The 14,941-nt window shown below is 46.9% G+C and overlaps 1 protein-coding gene across 2 annotated transcripts in view; it reads right to left on the minus strand.

Annotated features, from left to right (window-relative positions):
- The window catches only part of PLCD1 (phospholipase C delta 1), a 50,573-nt gene extending 36,155 nt beyond the window's left edge, over positions 1-14,418 (minus strand). The window contains exons 1-2 of one of the 2 annotated variants that reach the window (XM_030445886.1): positions 14,071-14,418; positions 2,039-2,203 (exon numbers count right to left, since the gene is read on the minus strand). In XM_030445886.1, coding sequence (XP_030301746.1) covers positions 2,039-2,203; positions 14,071-14,104 — 199 coding nt within the window. In that variant the 5' untranslated portion in view covers positions 14,105-14,418. Of the gene's footprint in view, positions 1-2,038; positions 2,204-5,288; positions 5,776-14,070 lie in introns of those variants that run through there. The other variant, XM_008502204.2, reaches the window with a different exon arrangement.
- Between the last annotated feature and the right edge of the window lie 523 nt (positions 14,419-14,941).

A 14,941-nucleotide genomic window follows, 5' to 3' on the forward strand; every position in this document is an offset into this window, starting at 1 on the left:
GCAAGGTGTGGGTGTGAGTCCATGGGCAATGTGACTCCACTCTGCACTGAGGATACTCCCATCCATGGCACAGAAAGTTCTCCTTCCTGCAGTGCCACTGGCTCAATCTCCTGCAGTGTGGCAACACGGGATTTAGAGTGGATATTAGGAAGAAGTTCTTCAGTAGGAGGGTGGGGAAGCTTTGGAGCAGATTGCCCAGAGAAGTTGTGGACACCTCATCCCTGGGGGTGTTCAATGCCAGGTTGGGTGAGACCTTGAGCAACCTGGTTTAGATAAGAGGTGTCCCTGCCCACAGCAGGGAGTTTGGAGGAGATGATCTCTAAAGTCCCTTCCAACCTAAGCCATTCCACGACTCTGTGAATCTCTGAATGTTGGTTGTGGCCATACAGCAAAATGTATCTTGAGGGATATAAATCCATACCCACACAAACCCACTCCCAACCTCTGCCAAACACCCAGCCTGAAGGATCTGAGCTGGCTGCAGGGCTTTTATTGCAGCTGAGTGTATTAAAAAGTTACAGATGTGCCAGGTCTTCCCCATCCCTGTCCCCCTGATGGAGGCAATGGGTCCCACCACTGCTCTGCCAAGCAGACATCAAGGTCCCTAGAGCATAAGGACCCCCTCCCACTTATTTCAGAGGATAAGGTGGGATCAGGACTGTGACTGGAGATGCTCTCAGCACCCATAATTTGGAAACTGCTGGCTCAAAGCACAGGAAAGCAAGGTCTGAAAGTCATTCTTCTCAACTCATTTCCTCATTTATTTCATAGTAAGCTATTATCTGGGAAAGGACTTTGCTTTTATATGGGAAAGAGCTCAACAGAGCAGGCATTCCCAGGCAGCAAACATTCCCCAAGGCCTCTAGTTTGTTGTTGTTATCCAGGGTTACTGCACTGGTACCTCAACAGCCCCCTAGGCACGGGGACACACAGTAAAGGACACACAGCCTTCAACCCAAAGCCTTTCCCAGCTAGACAGGAGGAGGAGAAAGGAAATGGATGATGGAGATGCAGAAAAAAATTAAATGAGGTGCCCAAGGTCATGTGAGAAGAATGTGGCCATCAGAATCATAAACCAAATGTATTTTACCCTGTACCTCAGTTCCTCCTACTGTAAAATCTTATCACTGCTCGTGGGAGGGTGGTAATTTGGAAGATCCACCCTTCATTTAGCTAATTGTGATTGATAGCTAAAAAACTGTGCAAATAACAAACACAGGCAGCATCTTCTGCATTTCAACATGCCATAAAATATATTCCACATTACAAATTTATCTCCTGGCTTTGCAAGACTGTGATGATTAGTGAGAGAGAAATATGCCAGAAAAATAACAAATAAAAAGAAAAAAAATATATAAACAAATATAATCCAATCCCATTTTGAATGCACAGTTGAGTTCCTGGTCCCAGTCATGGCCCCAAGCTGGGTGATACTGGCACAGAATAGTTTTTCCTGTGCCCATACAATGGTTACTGTCATACCAGAGCTTTTTACAATGGGCAGACTGAGTTTCCAAGATAAGGATGAGAACAGACTTTTCTTCCCAGAGACACCTCATGTCAGCCTCTGGGTCCCTCATGGGGTTTCAATGCCATCTTTCCCAGGGGCTGGAGGCAGAAAAGCAGTGGGGTGGGTGGCAGAGCCCAGCCCAGCAGCCCAAGCACACCATACCACAGTGAGGATGCTCAGGCCATGTCTCATACTGAGCATCAAGGGCTTGCTGGAACCTGAGGAACCTGAACTTTGGGGAGGAAAGAAGCCAGGTCGAGATGCTGAGAGCAGCACTGCCCATCCTGGGATGATTTGAAGCAGGAGCTCATGAGCTTGGGTAATGTGACCACTCCTGAGTTGCCAGATTCCTCCCTGCTGTCTCTGGAGCTGGCAGCATCACTCAGTTTGTGTGTTACAAGAGGTATGAGGGATCTGAGCTCCTTGCTCCAAGCCCTGTCTCTACACCACAGGCACAATGGTCCTGGTTGACTCAAAGCATCTCTGCCCACAGTGCCCCATGCCTGGGATGAAGCAAACTTTACTTACAGATCTGTGACTCTGGAGATCTCAGCATCTTCTTGGATTCCTGCCATATGGTTTTGCAGTCCTCCTGGAGCTTATAGAACCTCTCTTTTCTCCAAGAGCTTGACTTCACTTTTAGCAGCTGGCTGCCTTTCAGGAGGAACTTCAGATCCTTGTCATCTTTCAGGCCTGCAGGGAAACAGCAGTGGTAATGCTGTAACAAATAACTCAAGAAATGGTGCTCACAGGGTCTTCCCTTCTACAGGACACTCATCCCAGACACAGACAGACCACAGCAGAGCAGAGAGACACAGAAAATTAACCAGAACACATTACACCCACAAAAGAGGCTGAAGCCTTCCAAATTTCTTTGACTGAGTCCAAAGAATTTTGTACTATCATTTTCAGATGGTCTACAAAGAGAAAATAACTTCTTCCCAGCAAATACAGTCTAATGTTAAGGATGCAAAAACTGTAAGAGAACCAACAGCATAACAGCAAAAGCAGAGGAAAGAAAGCACTATAACCTTTAACTGGAGTTCTGTCAGGAATTTTCAAGTAATTTCAGATCTACTCTGCAACAAATTTCCTTTGTGGAAACAGGAATATACAAAGAGACCTTTCTTCCTCCTCTGGCATCTCATAGGAATATTGAAGATCAGTGTCACAAAGCTTAGGACATACCCAGGTAAGTTTGGTGACAGGCAGCATCACATCAATAAGGTAGCAATAAGGCAACAACCATGCTCTCCTCATTGCCCTGCTAATATTTGAGAGTATCTTTCCTACCTACTACTAGGTATCTACTACTACTGCTGTCTTTCCTACCCTACGAGGCCACCACAATGCCAAGTAATCCTAACTGGACCTTCTGGTTCCAGGAACTTCAGATTTCACATCTTAGCCTAGATTCAGAATGGCACTTAGATATCTAGAGATGTGACAGACATCTCCTGAGACTTTGAAAACACAGATTTGGCATCAGACATGGTTTTCAAGATCTTAAAAATATGAGACTTCCAAATACCTTGGAGAATCTGTCCCTCAAACCATTAATTACAGATCTGGAGCGTGTGGGCTGGGGAGGGTGAGCGGATGAAACATGAGAAACACATCCTGGGGTTCCTGTAATAGGCACCTTGCACATCTCTGACATTGCATGAAAGCTGGTGAAACACTGGTGAAACACTTCAGGCCTGCCTGAAAAACAAAACTCAGCATAAAATCCAAGTGGCCAAATCCCTAAAGTCCTGACAGCTCATACAGATAACTGAGGTGCCCTGGTGCTGCAGAGCATCAGGGGGGGTCATGGTGGCAACAACAAAAAGCAGCACCATGAGTTTGCAACTGGGATACACTGGCCTGAAGAGAGAATTTTTAAGTTGCCAAAGAAAGCCTGAAAAGTCCATCATGGTAGGAGTGTCCAGTGTCCACCTAGTGAGGAGCTCACACCACTTCTCTGCCTTTGCAGATGTCAAGGAACATGCCTGGAGTTTGGCTGAGGAATCCAGAGGTGAAAGAACCACAGTAGGAGCTGGAGATCCTGAAAAAGTGGATGTGGCATCTCTTCTTCCCTTACATTCAATTAGCTACGTCATTAATTAAATGTCTTCCCATGCTAGAGCATGGGCCTCTCAGCTCATGGCTGGTCTGGAGGTTCCCAGGAGGTGAATTTGAATGCTTCCTCCTCTGGAAATCTCAGAAAGAAACTCACAGAGAGCATTAAAAACTCATCTCCTTCAAAGCATGGAAGGGTGAAAGATTGACCCAGCTATGGGATCTGGGACAGCTTCCTGGGTTTGCTGAGGCTCCAGCAGACCTAGGGGCTGACAAGAAGCCAGACCACCCAGAGGAAGGACAAACATCACAAAAGCTTCACAGCTCCTTGATCTACTGAGCTGTTTGCTCTCCAAGGCAGAGGTGTTCCAAGCACACCGGAGACACCACAGACTCAGGCCTCCCTGACATTGCTGTCATAGCCTTCAAGATCCCTGGAGAAGGAACAAACTTCTTCCTTCTCTCTATTGACCCAAAACATTTCTGTTCTGGCTCCCAGCTTCATTCCATTCCCTCTCTTCCTTCATATCCCAGCCATACAAGGCATGGTTATGGGACAAGGAGGAGGGTGACAAGAGGAGTAAAGCAGGAAAATTATCAATTTTGGCACATTTCATTACACAGACACTCCATGCAGGTTGTGTAACATCCCAAATGTCCCTCTGGACATCTCAAAGAGTGGCACCAATGTATTACAGCCAAATCTGAATGGGCACAGGTGATGGTCAGGGCCAGATTCTCCTCCATGCTTGATCCATACAGGTCAGACACAAGCTCAGAGCCCATCACCCTGTTCACCGGCACAGCCAGTTAATATACTGCACTATGAAGCTTCAGGCACTTAGACACTAAGGCATAAAAATTTACCTTTTGTATTATCTGTCTCAGGTTTACAACAAGCAAGAAACACCAAAAAATCACAAGCTGTCATGGTAAAAGCCAGGATTTTGTCTGAGGGGAATAGTTGGGATGATGGCTGTAGAAGATAGTGATAATCCCTATTGCTACACTGCTCACTCACAAATCTGCTGATCTGGTATAAAAACCTTAATTGCAACTGCTATAAAACAAGCCTCTTCCTGCCTGCTCTCCCTCTCCCACCTGGTTTAAGATCAGACATAACTCAGGTTCACTGGATTAAAGGGCAGAAAAACTTTCAGAGAAAATGCAAAGCACTCGGGTAGGTAAATGGTGATTTTCCACCTGCCCCCACGGAAGTAGCCACGGAAACCGAGGGACTCCCCTCCACCTCGGGCTGTCTGCAGAGAGCAGGAACCAGCAATAAGTTCATAGCCAGATACAGAAGTTACAAAACTCCCTGCTTTTCTCTTTTTTTTTTTTTTTTTCATCTGATGAACGCAGACCTCGGAGCGGTTCCTCGGGCTCCCATAGTCCCTAAAAACCTACAGGAAAAGGGCACTGCCTTCCCCAAACACCCTCAGCCAGAGACAGCTCAGAAAACCCATCAAGAGATTTGGGAACAAAACCCCTTAGCGACGAGGTCCCGCTGCCTTTGATGCCTGGGAAGAGGCACTTCGCACATCCCAAGGGTGGTTACAGGCAGGAAAAAAAGAAACCTCGGGCGTTTAAAAACAACCTCGGAGTTGCCTGTAGGGTGGAGCACTGCCTCTGCAGAGGGGAAAGAGCCAGGAACGAAGCGGCTGCCAACCCCTGTAAGTGGCCCCGAAGGTCCGGGCCACCCCACCACATCCCTTACCCAGCCTGATGCCGTTCAAGGCGGCCACTCTCCGGCTCTGCTCCCGAAGGATGTTCTCCTGGGACAGGGTGCGCTTGGGCTGCCTCCGGATGCACTGCATGATCCAGCGTGGGGAGAAGCCTGGATCTTGGGGAAGGATGGGGGGCCAGGCCACCCCGGAGGGGATCCCTGAGCATCCAGGTGCCTCCGGCCAGCGCGGTGTCAACACGGGGCTCCAAGGATGGAGAGAAGGCAGTGGGAGAGCCCGGGCAGAGGAAGGCAGGGGAGGGCAGAGTCCAGCTGGGGGTGGGACGGTGGGAAGCCTCTCCTTCTGCTTTGCTCACAAGCACACATTGGACGCAAAACTTCACCGAAGCAGCTGCCCAGGTAGAAGGGACAAGTTTTCCTACGCTCTGTATGCCAATGGGTTTTTATGCATCACGTCCAGGGGATGCTCGAGTCCCAAATGTTGTTTGTGGCTCCTGGGGCTTTACTGCTGAGCCCGCCCACCACGGCTTGGAGCAGGGAGAGCTTAACTCCACCCTTTTCCTTTCTCTGCCGAGCTGCTCCCTGCTGTTCCCACTGACACGCAGTGAAAACGAAAGAAAAGCCTTCAGCCAGGGCAAGACGTGGCCCAAAAGTTGCTCGGAAAGTGTGTTTTAATGGTCTTCTTTTTCCACCTGGAGAACAGGATTTTCCTAAGCCTCAACAGTGTCTTCTCTGCCACCGATTTCCTGTGTGACTCGGGTGAGTCACTTACCCTGGGTTTCTGCATAGCTCTGCCTTTATTCTTGCAATGCAAACATATCCGGCAGACTGGTACTGGAATAAAGCCCCATTACTGGTTTCACAACTCACTGATTACACTGAATCAGAGAATAATTCAGGTTGGAATGGACCTCTGGGGCTCTCTGATTCAACCACCCTACTCTAAGTGGGGTTGCTGTCAAGGGTAGATTGGGTTGCTCACAGCCTTGTCCAGGTGAGTTTTGGATAACTCTGAGGATGAAGACTCCACAGGCAATCTAGATCCCTGTTGAAGAACCTAGATGTTCTCAGTGAAGAATTTGTTCATTATGACCACTATAAATTTCATTCGCTGAAACTCACGATCATTGCCCCTTGTCCTGGCAAGGGGAGACTCAAATGCATCTCTGTTCTAGCCCTGGTTCCTCCTGAGGTGAAATAAAGCAGCTGTATTTATTGAGCTGTTCCATCCTAGGGGAGTTTACAGCCTTTGTTACACAATAGGGTTTTTTGTCATTGCCTTTGCTAGCTGCTGCCCTGCCAGGCAAGCCAAGGGTGAGGACACTGCAGGGAGATGGAGTCAAGCTGGGATCAATGTCCCTTTCTGTAGAACCAGCTGATGCTCAAGCAACTTGAAAAGTGAACCACTCATCACCACTTCTGCTGGAGACCTAATCCAAGGATGGCCATCACCAGCCCGCTCATCATAATCAGTGCAGGTTTTCAAAACATATTGTTTGGTGTCTGGTGATCCAGGCATCTTCCCCTTCTATCTCTGCATTTTGAAGGAAGCCCTGCCAACACCCACAGGTAAGCACACAGGCCTGGGTTTTTTGACCAGCACAAGTACAGGATCAGATTGAACAGCAGTACAACCAATAATACCTTCTTTACAGAAAGCAACTATTAATCACAGAGAGCAAAGGAGAATAAAGGCATTTTCTGCATGGGACATTGCTGAACATGTCAGCCAGGCACTCAGTGGGTGAGGAAATGCCTCCAGCTTCTTCTGAGCCCTCTTCACATACAGGACCCTGGATGTCAAGAGCTGAAATCTCTGAAGAGCTCCCCTGAGAGCTTTGCTTTTGCCCTGGCCAGGAGGTAGGCACCATGATGTAATGGCTAGATGATATTTATTAGTCAGCAGTCTCTCAGCACTTCTCATATTTCACATTGTATTGGACAGAACTGATGGAATTAAATGAGTGGGGAAGAGAGTGGCCTCCTGTACTTGGCTTAACAAAACCATTTGCTTCTGTGCACCAGCAGCAGTCAGAGTCCCATAGGGATCAATGAAGGAGAACACAGGAGAACACTCAGACCCTCTGCTTCATTTTCTCCTAAATTCCTGATAAGCAGGGCTGTGACAGCACTGCTCAGTGCTTTCCAGGCCCTCAGGGAACATTTTACAGTACTTAGCCCTGAAGTCTGCACACACACAAAGCACAGGATTGGCATTCACCGAGTTTAGATACTTCTCCAAAAGAGCAATGTGCAAGTTTTGTTGTTGTGAGGGCTTCAGAGGTGTAAGGCACTTAAAATCACTTTGGTTTTCAAGTGAAGCTGAGATCAATGGGTCAGAAATGCCCTGCTTGGGGAAACAACAGACCTGGAGGTACTGTGGTCTCGAGGTCACAAAAACAATGTCGTATCTCACAGATGAAGCCTGATGGGTGATTGTGACACCCTGGGCTACATGGCATTGCTTATTGATGTTACATGATGCTGGGTCATGCTCCAGTGCTGGAGGAAGTGATTCCTGCAGATGCCTTACAGACAGATTCTCCAACCCTGATTCACTGCAGGTGGCAGCTGACAGGGTCCCAAACCTGCAACCACTCCAGCATCTCATGACCATCCCCCTGAAATAAATGGCACGAGTCACATCTGTGAAGATATTGGTGTCCCCGTGCCCAGGATGGGGGCTGTGATAACCATCCCATTGATTCCAGCTGGATCATGCGTGGAGCTCATGGAAATCAATGGGAATGAGGATGTCAGAACACGGTCCCAAAACTAGATAAGTGTTTTCAGAGTCTGGTGGGAAATAAGTTATGCGAGCAAACTATTAAAGCACAGGCTGCTCTTCAGACTGTTTTCCAGAATGGATTAATCTCCATCACACCCTTATACAAAGAAGCTAAGGAAGGACTATTCCCACTTGACAGAGGAAGAATCAGGTTGGGTTTGAGATCTGTGGGGCTGGACCTTTTCCCCCACCAATGTGACATTTGGCCAACACCAAAAGTGGTGCAGGCCTGATAGGGATCACAATCTCTTCACCCCACATGGGCACACATGCCATGACAGCTGCTGATCTCTCCAAACTCGTGGTAATTTAGGACTGGAATGAAAATGCCCGTGCTGGTGATGAGCTCACCACTTCCCCATTGCATCATGCACATGACGTAAAGTACTCTAATGACTAGCAATGCCTATGGCAATTACATAGCACACAGTACCTGTCACTTTAAGAGGAGTTTTCCCCACTGAAGAGGATAAAGGCTGTGCCTTGCTCTGTATTTGTTACCAAGAAGAAAAAAAAAATAGATTTATTTTACATGATGCCATTGTTTGAAGAAACACTGTAAATTCATCTTCCCTCCCAGGTTCCCTCACAGTGAAATTCAATAGAATTATTTTAATAAGAGTAAGAGCACAACCAAAGTATCCCCGCTCATTACTGAACTGCAGTATCTGTCCCTCTGTATCCTCAGTCCTCAGCAAGCATGAGGCCATCCCACCCAGGTGAACTCAGTATCAGGGTTTGGAAATGCTGCAGTTCAGCTGGTCTGTAGTAATGTGACAACCTTCCATCACTTGCTAGGGTGATGGACCACTCAGAAGCAGAAGTTCCTGATGGTAAATAAAGTTTGGGGATTCCTTTTGTACACCTAGGATGAGGAGTATTGGCAGCAGCTCCTTGGAAGTGAGCACAACCTGATGCTCCTCAAAAGGGCAGAAAACCTGTCAAGGGACAAGGGTTGAGCTGGTTTCATCAGTGCCTTCACAGATCCCTGATGATACCTGTGAAGTGGCTCTGCAGAGGCCCCTTCTGTCATCCACCAGCATCCCATGGCTAGAAGCAGCCTGGCTTTTATATCAGCTTTTATATCAGCAGTGCTGTGTCTGGGATCATGGAGGTCTCAGCAATGGTGAGTTGTCTTCTAGCTGAGACCCTGCCAGCAGGACAGGACAACAAGGCTGTAGGGTCCCACCTGCCCTTCCTTTCCCTCTGGAATCCATCCTTCACTTCATTCATGCCATAGGAACCTCACTTTTTCCTCTCCTTCCTTGGAACCTCCAGGACATGGCCCACTGCTCTGAGCTTTAGTGTGCCATGTCCCACCTCAAATCTTTCAAGGACCACAGAGCTTGAGAACACCCAGGTTCTCACCACCAGCAAAAAATGCCAATGGCTCCTCTACATCTGCCTTCCTCTTCTGGCATCCTCTGGGGCAGTGGGGAGCAGGGGTGGGAGCTGAGACCTGAAACCTGGGTGCATCTCTGGCCCAGGATGTTGCTGTTTGCTGCCACTGGGTGCATCTCTGGTCTATCTGCTATGTACCAAGTTCCACCTTGTGGTGACACTGAGAATGGGCTTCTCAAGAAAGCCCGTGGCAGTATCAGCAAACCTTCTCTTCCCTACATTGGCTTTTCTTCACCACTCGATTTCCCTTCCAGGTTGCTTGACATGTCCTGCTGAGCCAGCGAAGGGTGACCTTAAAATTTCACATAGGAGGACTTCTCCCCAAGTACTGTGTTATTTCCATCACATCACTGCCTAAACCATTCCTACACTGGCAAGAAGTCATAGGATGGGCAGGTTTCAGGTGCCCTGAGATCACCACTGTCACCTTCCCCAACATTCTCCAGCCCCACTTCCAGTATTCTCTGCCTGTCTTGTCTGCAAGGTGGAGAGAACAGTGGTCCCTTCATCAGACCACACAGCCCAGTCCCAAAACCAGCCCAAAATAGCCTGGCTATCCCCATGCCATCACCCAGATCATGTGCCAGCTTGCTGTGGGTCCAAACCATGCTGGGCAACGTGCTGGCAGCTAAAAGGGTGCAGAGCTCTGCCCATGGTTTGTATAGAAGAAGCCAGGCTGCCTGCTCGGACATTTCACAGACAGTTCAAACAGTGACCTTTTTGTCTGAAAATCTTCATAAATCTTTCTGCCAGCCTGGGGTACTCAAAGGGATCTTGGATCTATGCAAAGCCCTGGCCCTGACCCATCAAATCTCCTGCCCTGAGCTCTTGATGAAACCCAGGTAAAACATCACTGAAGTTCATTGCACTTGGGAACTCAAAACCAGGCTGAAGGTTTGGTTGGGTCCTTTCCCTGGTCCCTCCACCACAGTGCACAAAGGATGCAGAGGCACTAAAACAAACTCCAGCTTGTAGTAAATTACAGCTCTCTAAGTAGTTTGTGTGAAAAGAGTGGGCAGAAAGTAATTGAAAAAAAAAAGGACATCAACTTGATGGATAGGACCAGCACAAAAAGCCAGGAGCACTCCTGCAGCTTAGCAGCCTAACTCCTAAATCATGTTTCTAGGCACATGCTGAAGATGTTCTCTTCATAAAACCAAATTGGAGGTGGGTTCCAGCTTTATTTTTTACAGCCCCTTAACAGCTTTTCTCAACATTTTCCTTAGGAGCTGAAATTTCTTCCAGAGATGAAATGCAGGTCACTCTCACCATCTCATAGCAGGTCAAAATTTGTGCAATAATTAAATTGCACAATTACGTTATGAAAAACTAGGGGAAAAATCCCTTTTTTTCCCCCCCTAAGTGATTTATCTGGAATTTCAGCATGCTGTAATTTTAATCAAAACCAGCCAACGTGACTTGTGTGGTATCTCAACACAGGGCTTTAAATCATATCCATGTGAGGGGCAGCTCAGATTTCCCCACAAACATTGTCTGAACTAGATTAAGGTGTGGAAGTACCTTGGTTTAGAAGAAACTCTGGCAAATTCTTCTCTACCTGCATGAAGAAAAAGAGAAACCTCTGTTTGAGCAAGATCTGTAACCTCCCATTCTTTTGTACTTGACAGAAGGGCTGAGACCTTCCACTCATGGTAAGGATGTAGGAGACACATGGGCTGGGGGTTGGTCTCACAATATCTGGATATCCACAGTGCACTGAACAAAGGGTGAGAAGGAGTCATGGTTCAGTTCATCTGTCTAGATCCCTGTAAGTCTACAATTTCTTTCAGATACCTACATTTAGCCAGCTGAATCCCACACTGGATGATCAAAGTATTTGTCTGCAGCTTTCCTTCATAAATAGCTGTTTATATATATTTTGATGTCCCTGTAAAAGGAAACTGTACCTTGTTTCCAAATCATCAGCACCTCTGGATCCCTGAGCTGCCCATCCAGGCAGCTGAGCTTCCAGATCTTGCTGACCATCTCTTCCCTACACACCTCTCCCTCTTGCTTTTTCCTGTACTTGGCTATAGCCTTTCACCCCTGCTACCTGCAGCAGTTTTCCAAGTAAATGCATGTTCTTCTTCCTTGTCTTTCATTTCCTCATTAAAATCTCCTGCTCCCCAAGCATCATCTTGCCCAAACTCACCTGCTTTTGGGCCCAATGTTGGGGCTTTGTGCATCAGCTACAACCTCAAAACCAGCTGTGGGCTTTGGTTTTACTAAAAAGACACTACTTGGACTGGAAGCTTAGCAGCTTCCATGGCAAAATACAGAAAGACCCAAAATGAATTTTACTTATCCTGCGTGGGGAAAAAAAAAAAAAAAAAGGGACAAGTTGCATGGTTAATGTGCAGAGAAGTGTCAGTACTGCAAACTCTCCTGCTCTACTAGAAACAAGATGGCTCAAAAAGCTGCCAAGTAACTCATTAGGCAAAATCTGCATCAAGTGGGCTGTGCTGGGAGCCTTTTGTTTGCAGGGAAGGAGATCAAAGCCACTGGCTGCTTCAGAGCAGATCCCAGCTGATCCCAAGCATCGCTGTCTCCACCCATGGAGGTTGAAGCCCAGAAGGAGCCTCCTCAGCGTTCCCAGCTAAGAAGGGAAGGTGGAGGTGATTCATCTGGAAATTTAAATCTAGAAGGTAATCTTCAGGTTGACAAGAACAAACAAGAAGAATAGTTTGTTTTGTTAGAGTTTTACTAACCCTTCCCTGCTGATTCTCAGCCTGGGCAGTGGCAGAGGGCATTCCCATCATGGGGCTGTGGCACTCCAGGCACAATGTGCACAGTGTCTGGGATGAAAAACTCAGTGTATAAGAATAAGGCAGGGTACAAATTAACTATTCTATAATCTGGGAGAGCACAGGGGCTCCCAGTCCAGAAACAAACCAGCTTCATGAGGCAAGAGAAAGGACATGACTAACCCACTGAGTCTGGCAGATTCATTGCAGATGAAATGTATATGACCCTGTAGAACACAAGCAATAAGAAGCCCATCCAGCTGAATTAAACACATTCAAAATAAAAGGCCGTGACCACTAAATCACAGCAGCTATTCTGGCTTTGCAGACAAGGGAGAATGCTTGGTTTTCTTCCCAGGACTTGGATCTCTGTCCAAACACAAAGTAAACAAAGCTACACAAACTTTTCAGAAACTCTCCTCATTCCTGCTTCTGCTACCTGAAGATCTCTCAGGTGTCTCCTTCTGACTGTCAGATAATGTCACTGAAACTGAAACATGTGCCTGTGGTTAATTCAGACATGGTAAATAAAAATGTTGTTGTGTCTACGTTAGAAAAAAAATAAAAAAAGAAAGAAAATAGAGAGCAACTGAAAGAAAGAAACTGAGTTTCAATATACAGCCACAGACAAAACATATTTATAAACCACAGAATCTGAGAAATTTCTGACAAACTACATATTCAAAGTGCTAACAAACCAGCATATGAACAAACTTCCTTGTCTAAGTAGTCTGGCATCCAGAGTGACTTTGCCACTTATGTGTGTTATGTGTCAAGGAATTTCTGTAAGTACTTTTTAAAAAACTTGGCTCATTCATCACTTGTGTATTTTTCCTCTTGAAACAAAAATAATACCTTAAAAACAGCCAGTGAATCCCAGAAAACTAAATAATATTCACTGAAAAATTACCCACAGGCCAGAATAGGAAATACTTTAATAGTTCCAGATGTAGTTCCTAGCTTTCTTTCCCCAGTGGTTGTATAATGAATGAGATAACTACAGAAAGTATAACATTAACCTCTGTTTCACCTTCCTGTCAGATTTCTAACATCTGGGAAACTCAGAGGGAAGATTTCTTGAGCCTAGGGGAATCTTTTCACATTTTTCCTGGTAATGCTGAACGGATTATATTTATGGTCAATCACTTACTGCTCAGTTAGTTTGTATTTGTTTACAGCTAGTAAGGAAGCATCTATCTCATGAATAACAACAAGCACTGTAGAGTTTTTCCCATTTCCATAGGATCACAACATCCCATTTCAATCTGCAGCTATCACAGCCCTGAGCTGTTTCTGCTCATCAACTTAAGTCAAATACAATGAAGAGGTACAAAGTGATATGTTAAAGTCAGATCAGGGAATAACAAATACTTCACTGCCGTGTCGAACAGATGAGTCTCCCAGACTTGGTACCAACTGAATCTTTTTAAATCTTACTTGCTGGAAGGCCAGAGAGGATTTCATCTTTCTTAAAAACATTACTTATTTAGTCCTTAACATTTATAGAGTCTTGGGGGCAGATCCTGAGCCAAGGTGATTTATCTTGGCTCTGCTGTCTTCACCAGAGCCCAGAGTTTACTCAGTTGAGCATCTGTCCTGCTCTCAGTTTCAGCATAAAGGGGAGGAGATTTGGCTCAACTTTTCAGGACTTGTAGACACTTATCCAGCCAAGCCAACCTCCCTACCAACACAGCTAACCCTATTAAGAGAAAAATCCATCATCTCTCTCTGCAACACCTACTAAATGCTGCATTACATTCAAATGAGACAATGGGAAGGTAAAGAGGGGAGTACGGGGGGGGTGGAGGGAAGAGAGGAGGAAAAGCAAAGCCCTTAGACAAGACAAGAGAGCTGAAACGCAGCAACATTTCTACAGACTTACTGTTGCAAGCCAGGAAAGTGCCGTTCGATTCCATCGCCGCAAACCCGACCGATGTGCAGCCAACAAGCAAAAGGCGAAACAGCTGTGCCCAGATGTCAGCTCTGGGCTGGGGGTGGGGAATCCAGCCCCGAGGAGTCTCCCCCCCCTCTTTGCTCTCCGCTCCAGTAATCCCTAAGGTCAGCTCCCTGCGGAGAGGCCTGCTCCTTCTCCCTGCCTGGGAATCCCTCCTTGGCTATGACTCCTCATTTATTTCTCTCCCCGCATCCGCACTCCGCCGCCTGCCCCGCGCATCGAATGAGCCCCAAAGCCCCGGCCCCGGAGCCGCTGGCCCTGGCTCCTCCCCGCTCCAATCTGCCGTCTTCACCGCTGGCCCAGCCTCCTGCTTCTGCTACCGCTGCTACACCACAGCGATGCCTCTTTTTTTTTTTTTTCTCCCTCTGGCTGCCGCGATGTTTTTCCTTCTCCTTTCCGGCGAGGCTTGGGGAAGGCAGCGGATGCTGCAAAAGTGTCCCCGAGTCAAGGGGAAGGGCCCTCGACAGATGCTGGTGATCGGAGGCGGGGTTTAAAGGGTTTGAAGAGGCTGGTAGGGGTGTAATTCTTTTCACAGAGGGGGAAAAAAAATATTTATCTCGCTCTATATATATATAAAAATAAATAAACCAGGTCAGAAATTGCCAGTGTAGAAATAGAAGCTGTAACCACAAGCACTCGCAGGGGCATGAGCTTAAAGCAGAAGAGAAGTTACAAACTTTGCATTTGAGGGAGTGAGAGAGAAAGCAGAAAAAAGCCTGCACTCTCCTGAGGGTTTTATTGACTGGAACAGATTTCTTCTGCCCCTCTATCCCCCTTCTCCTGAATCTGGGATTTTTTC

This window comes from Calypte anna, chromosome 2, assembly GCF_003957555.1.
Source record: "Calypte anna isolate BGI_N300 chromosome 2, bCalAnn1_v1.p, whole genome shotgun sequence".
In the NCBI taxonomy this organism is placed as follows: Eukaryota; Metazoa; Chordata; class Aves; order Apodiformes; family Trochilidae; genus Calypte; species Calypte anna.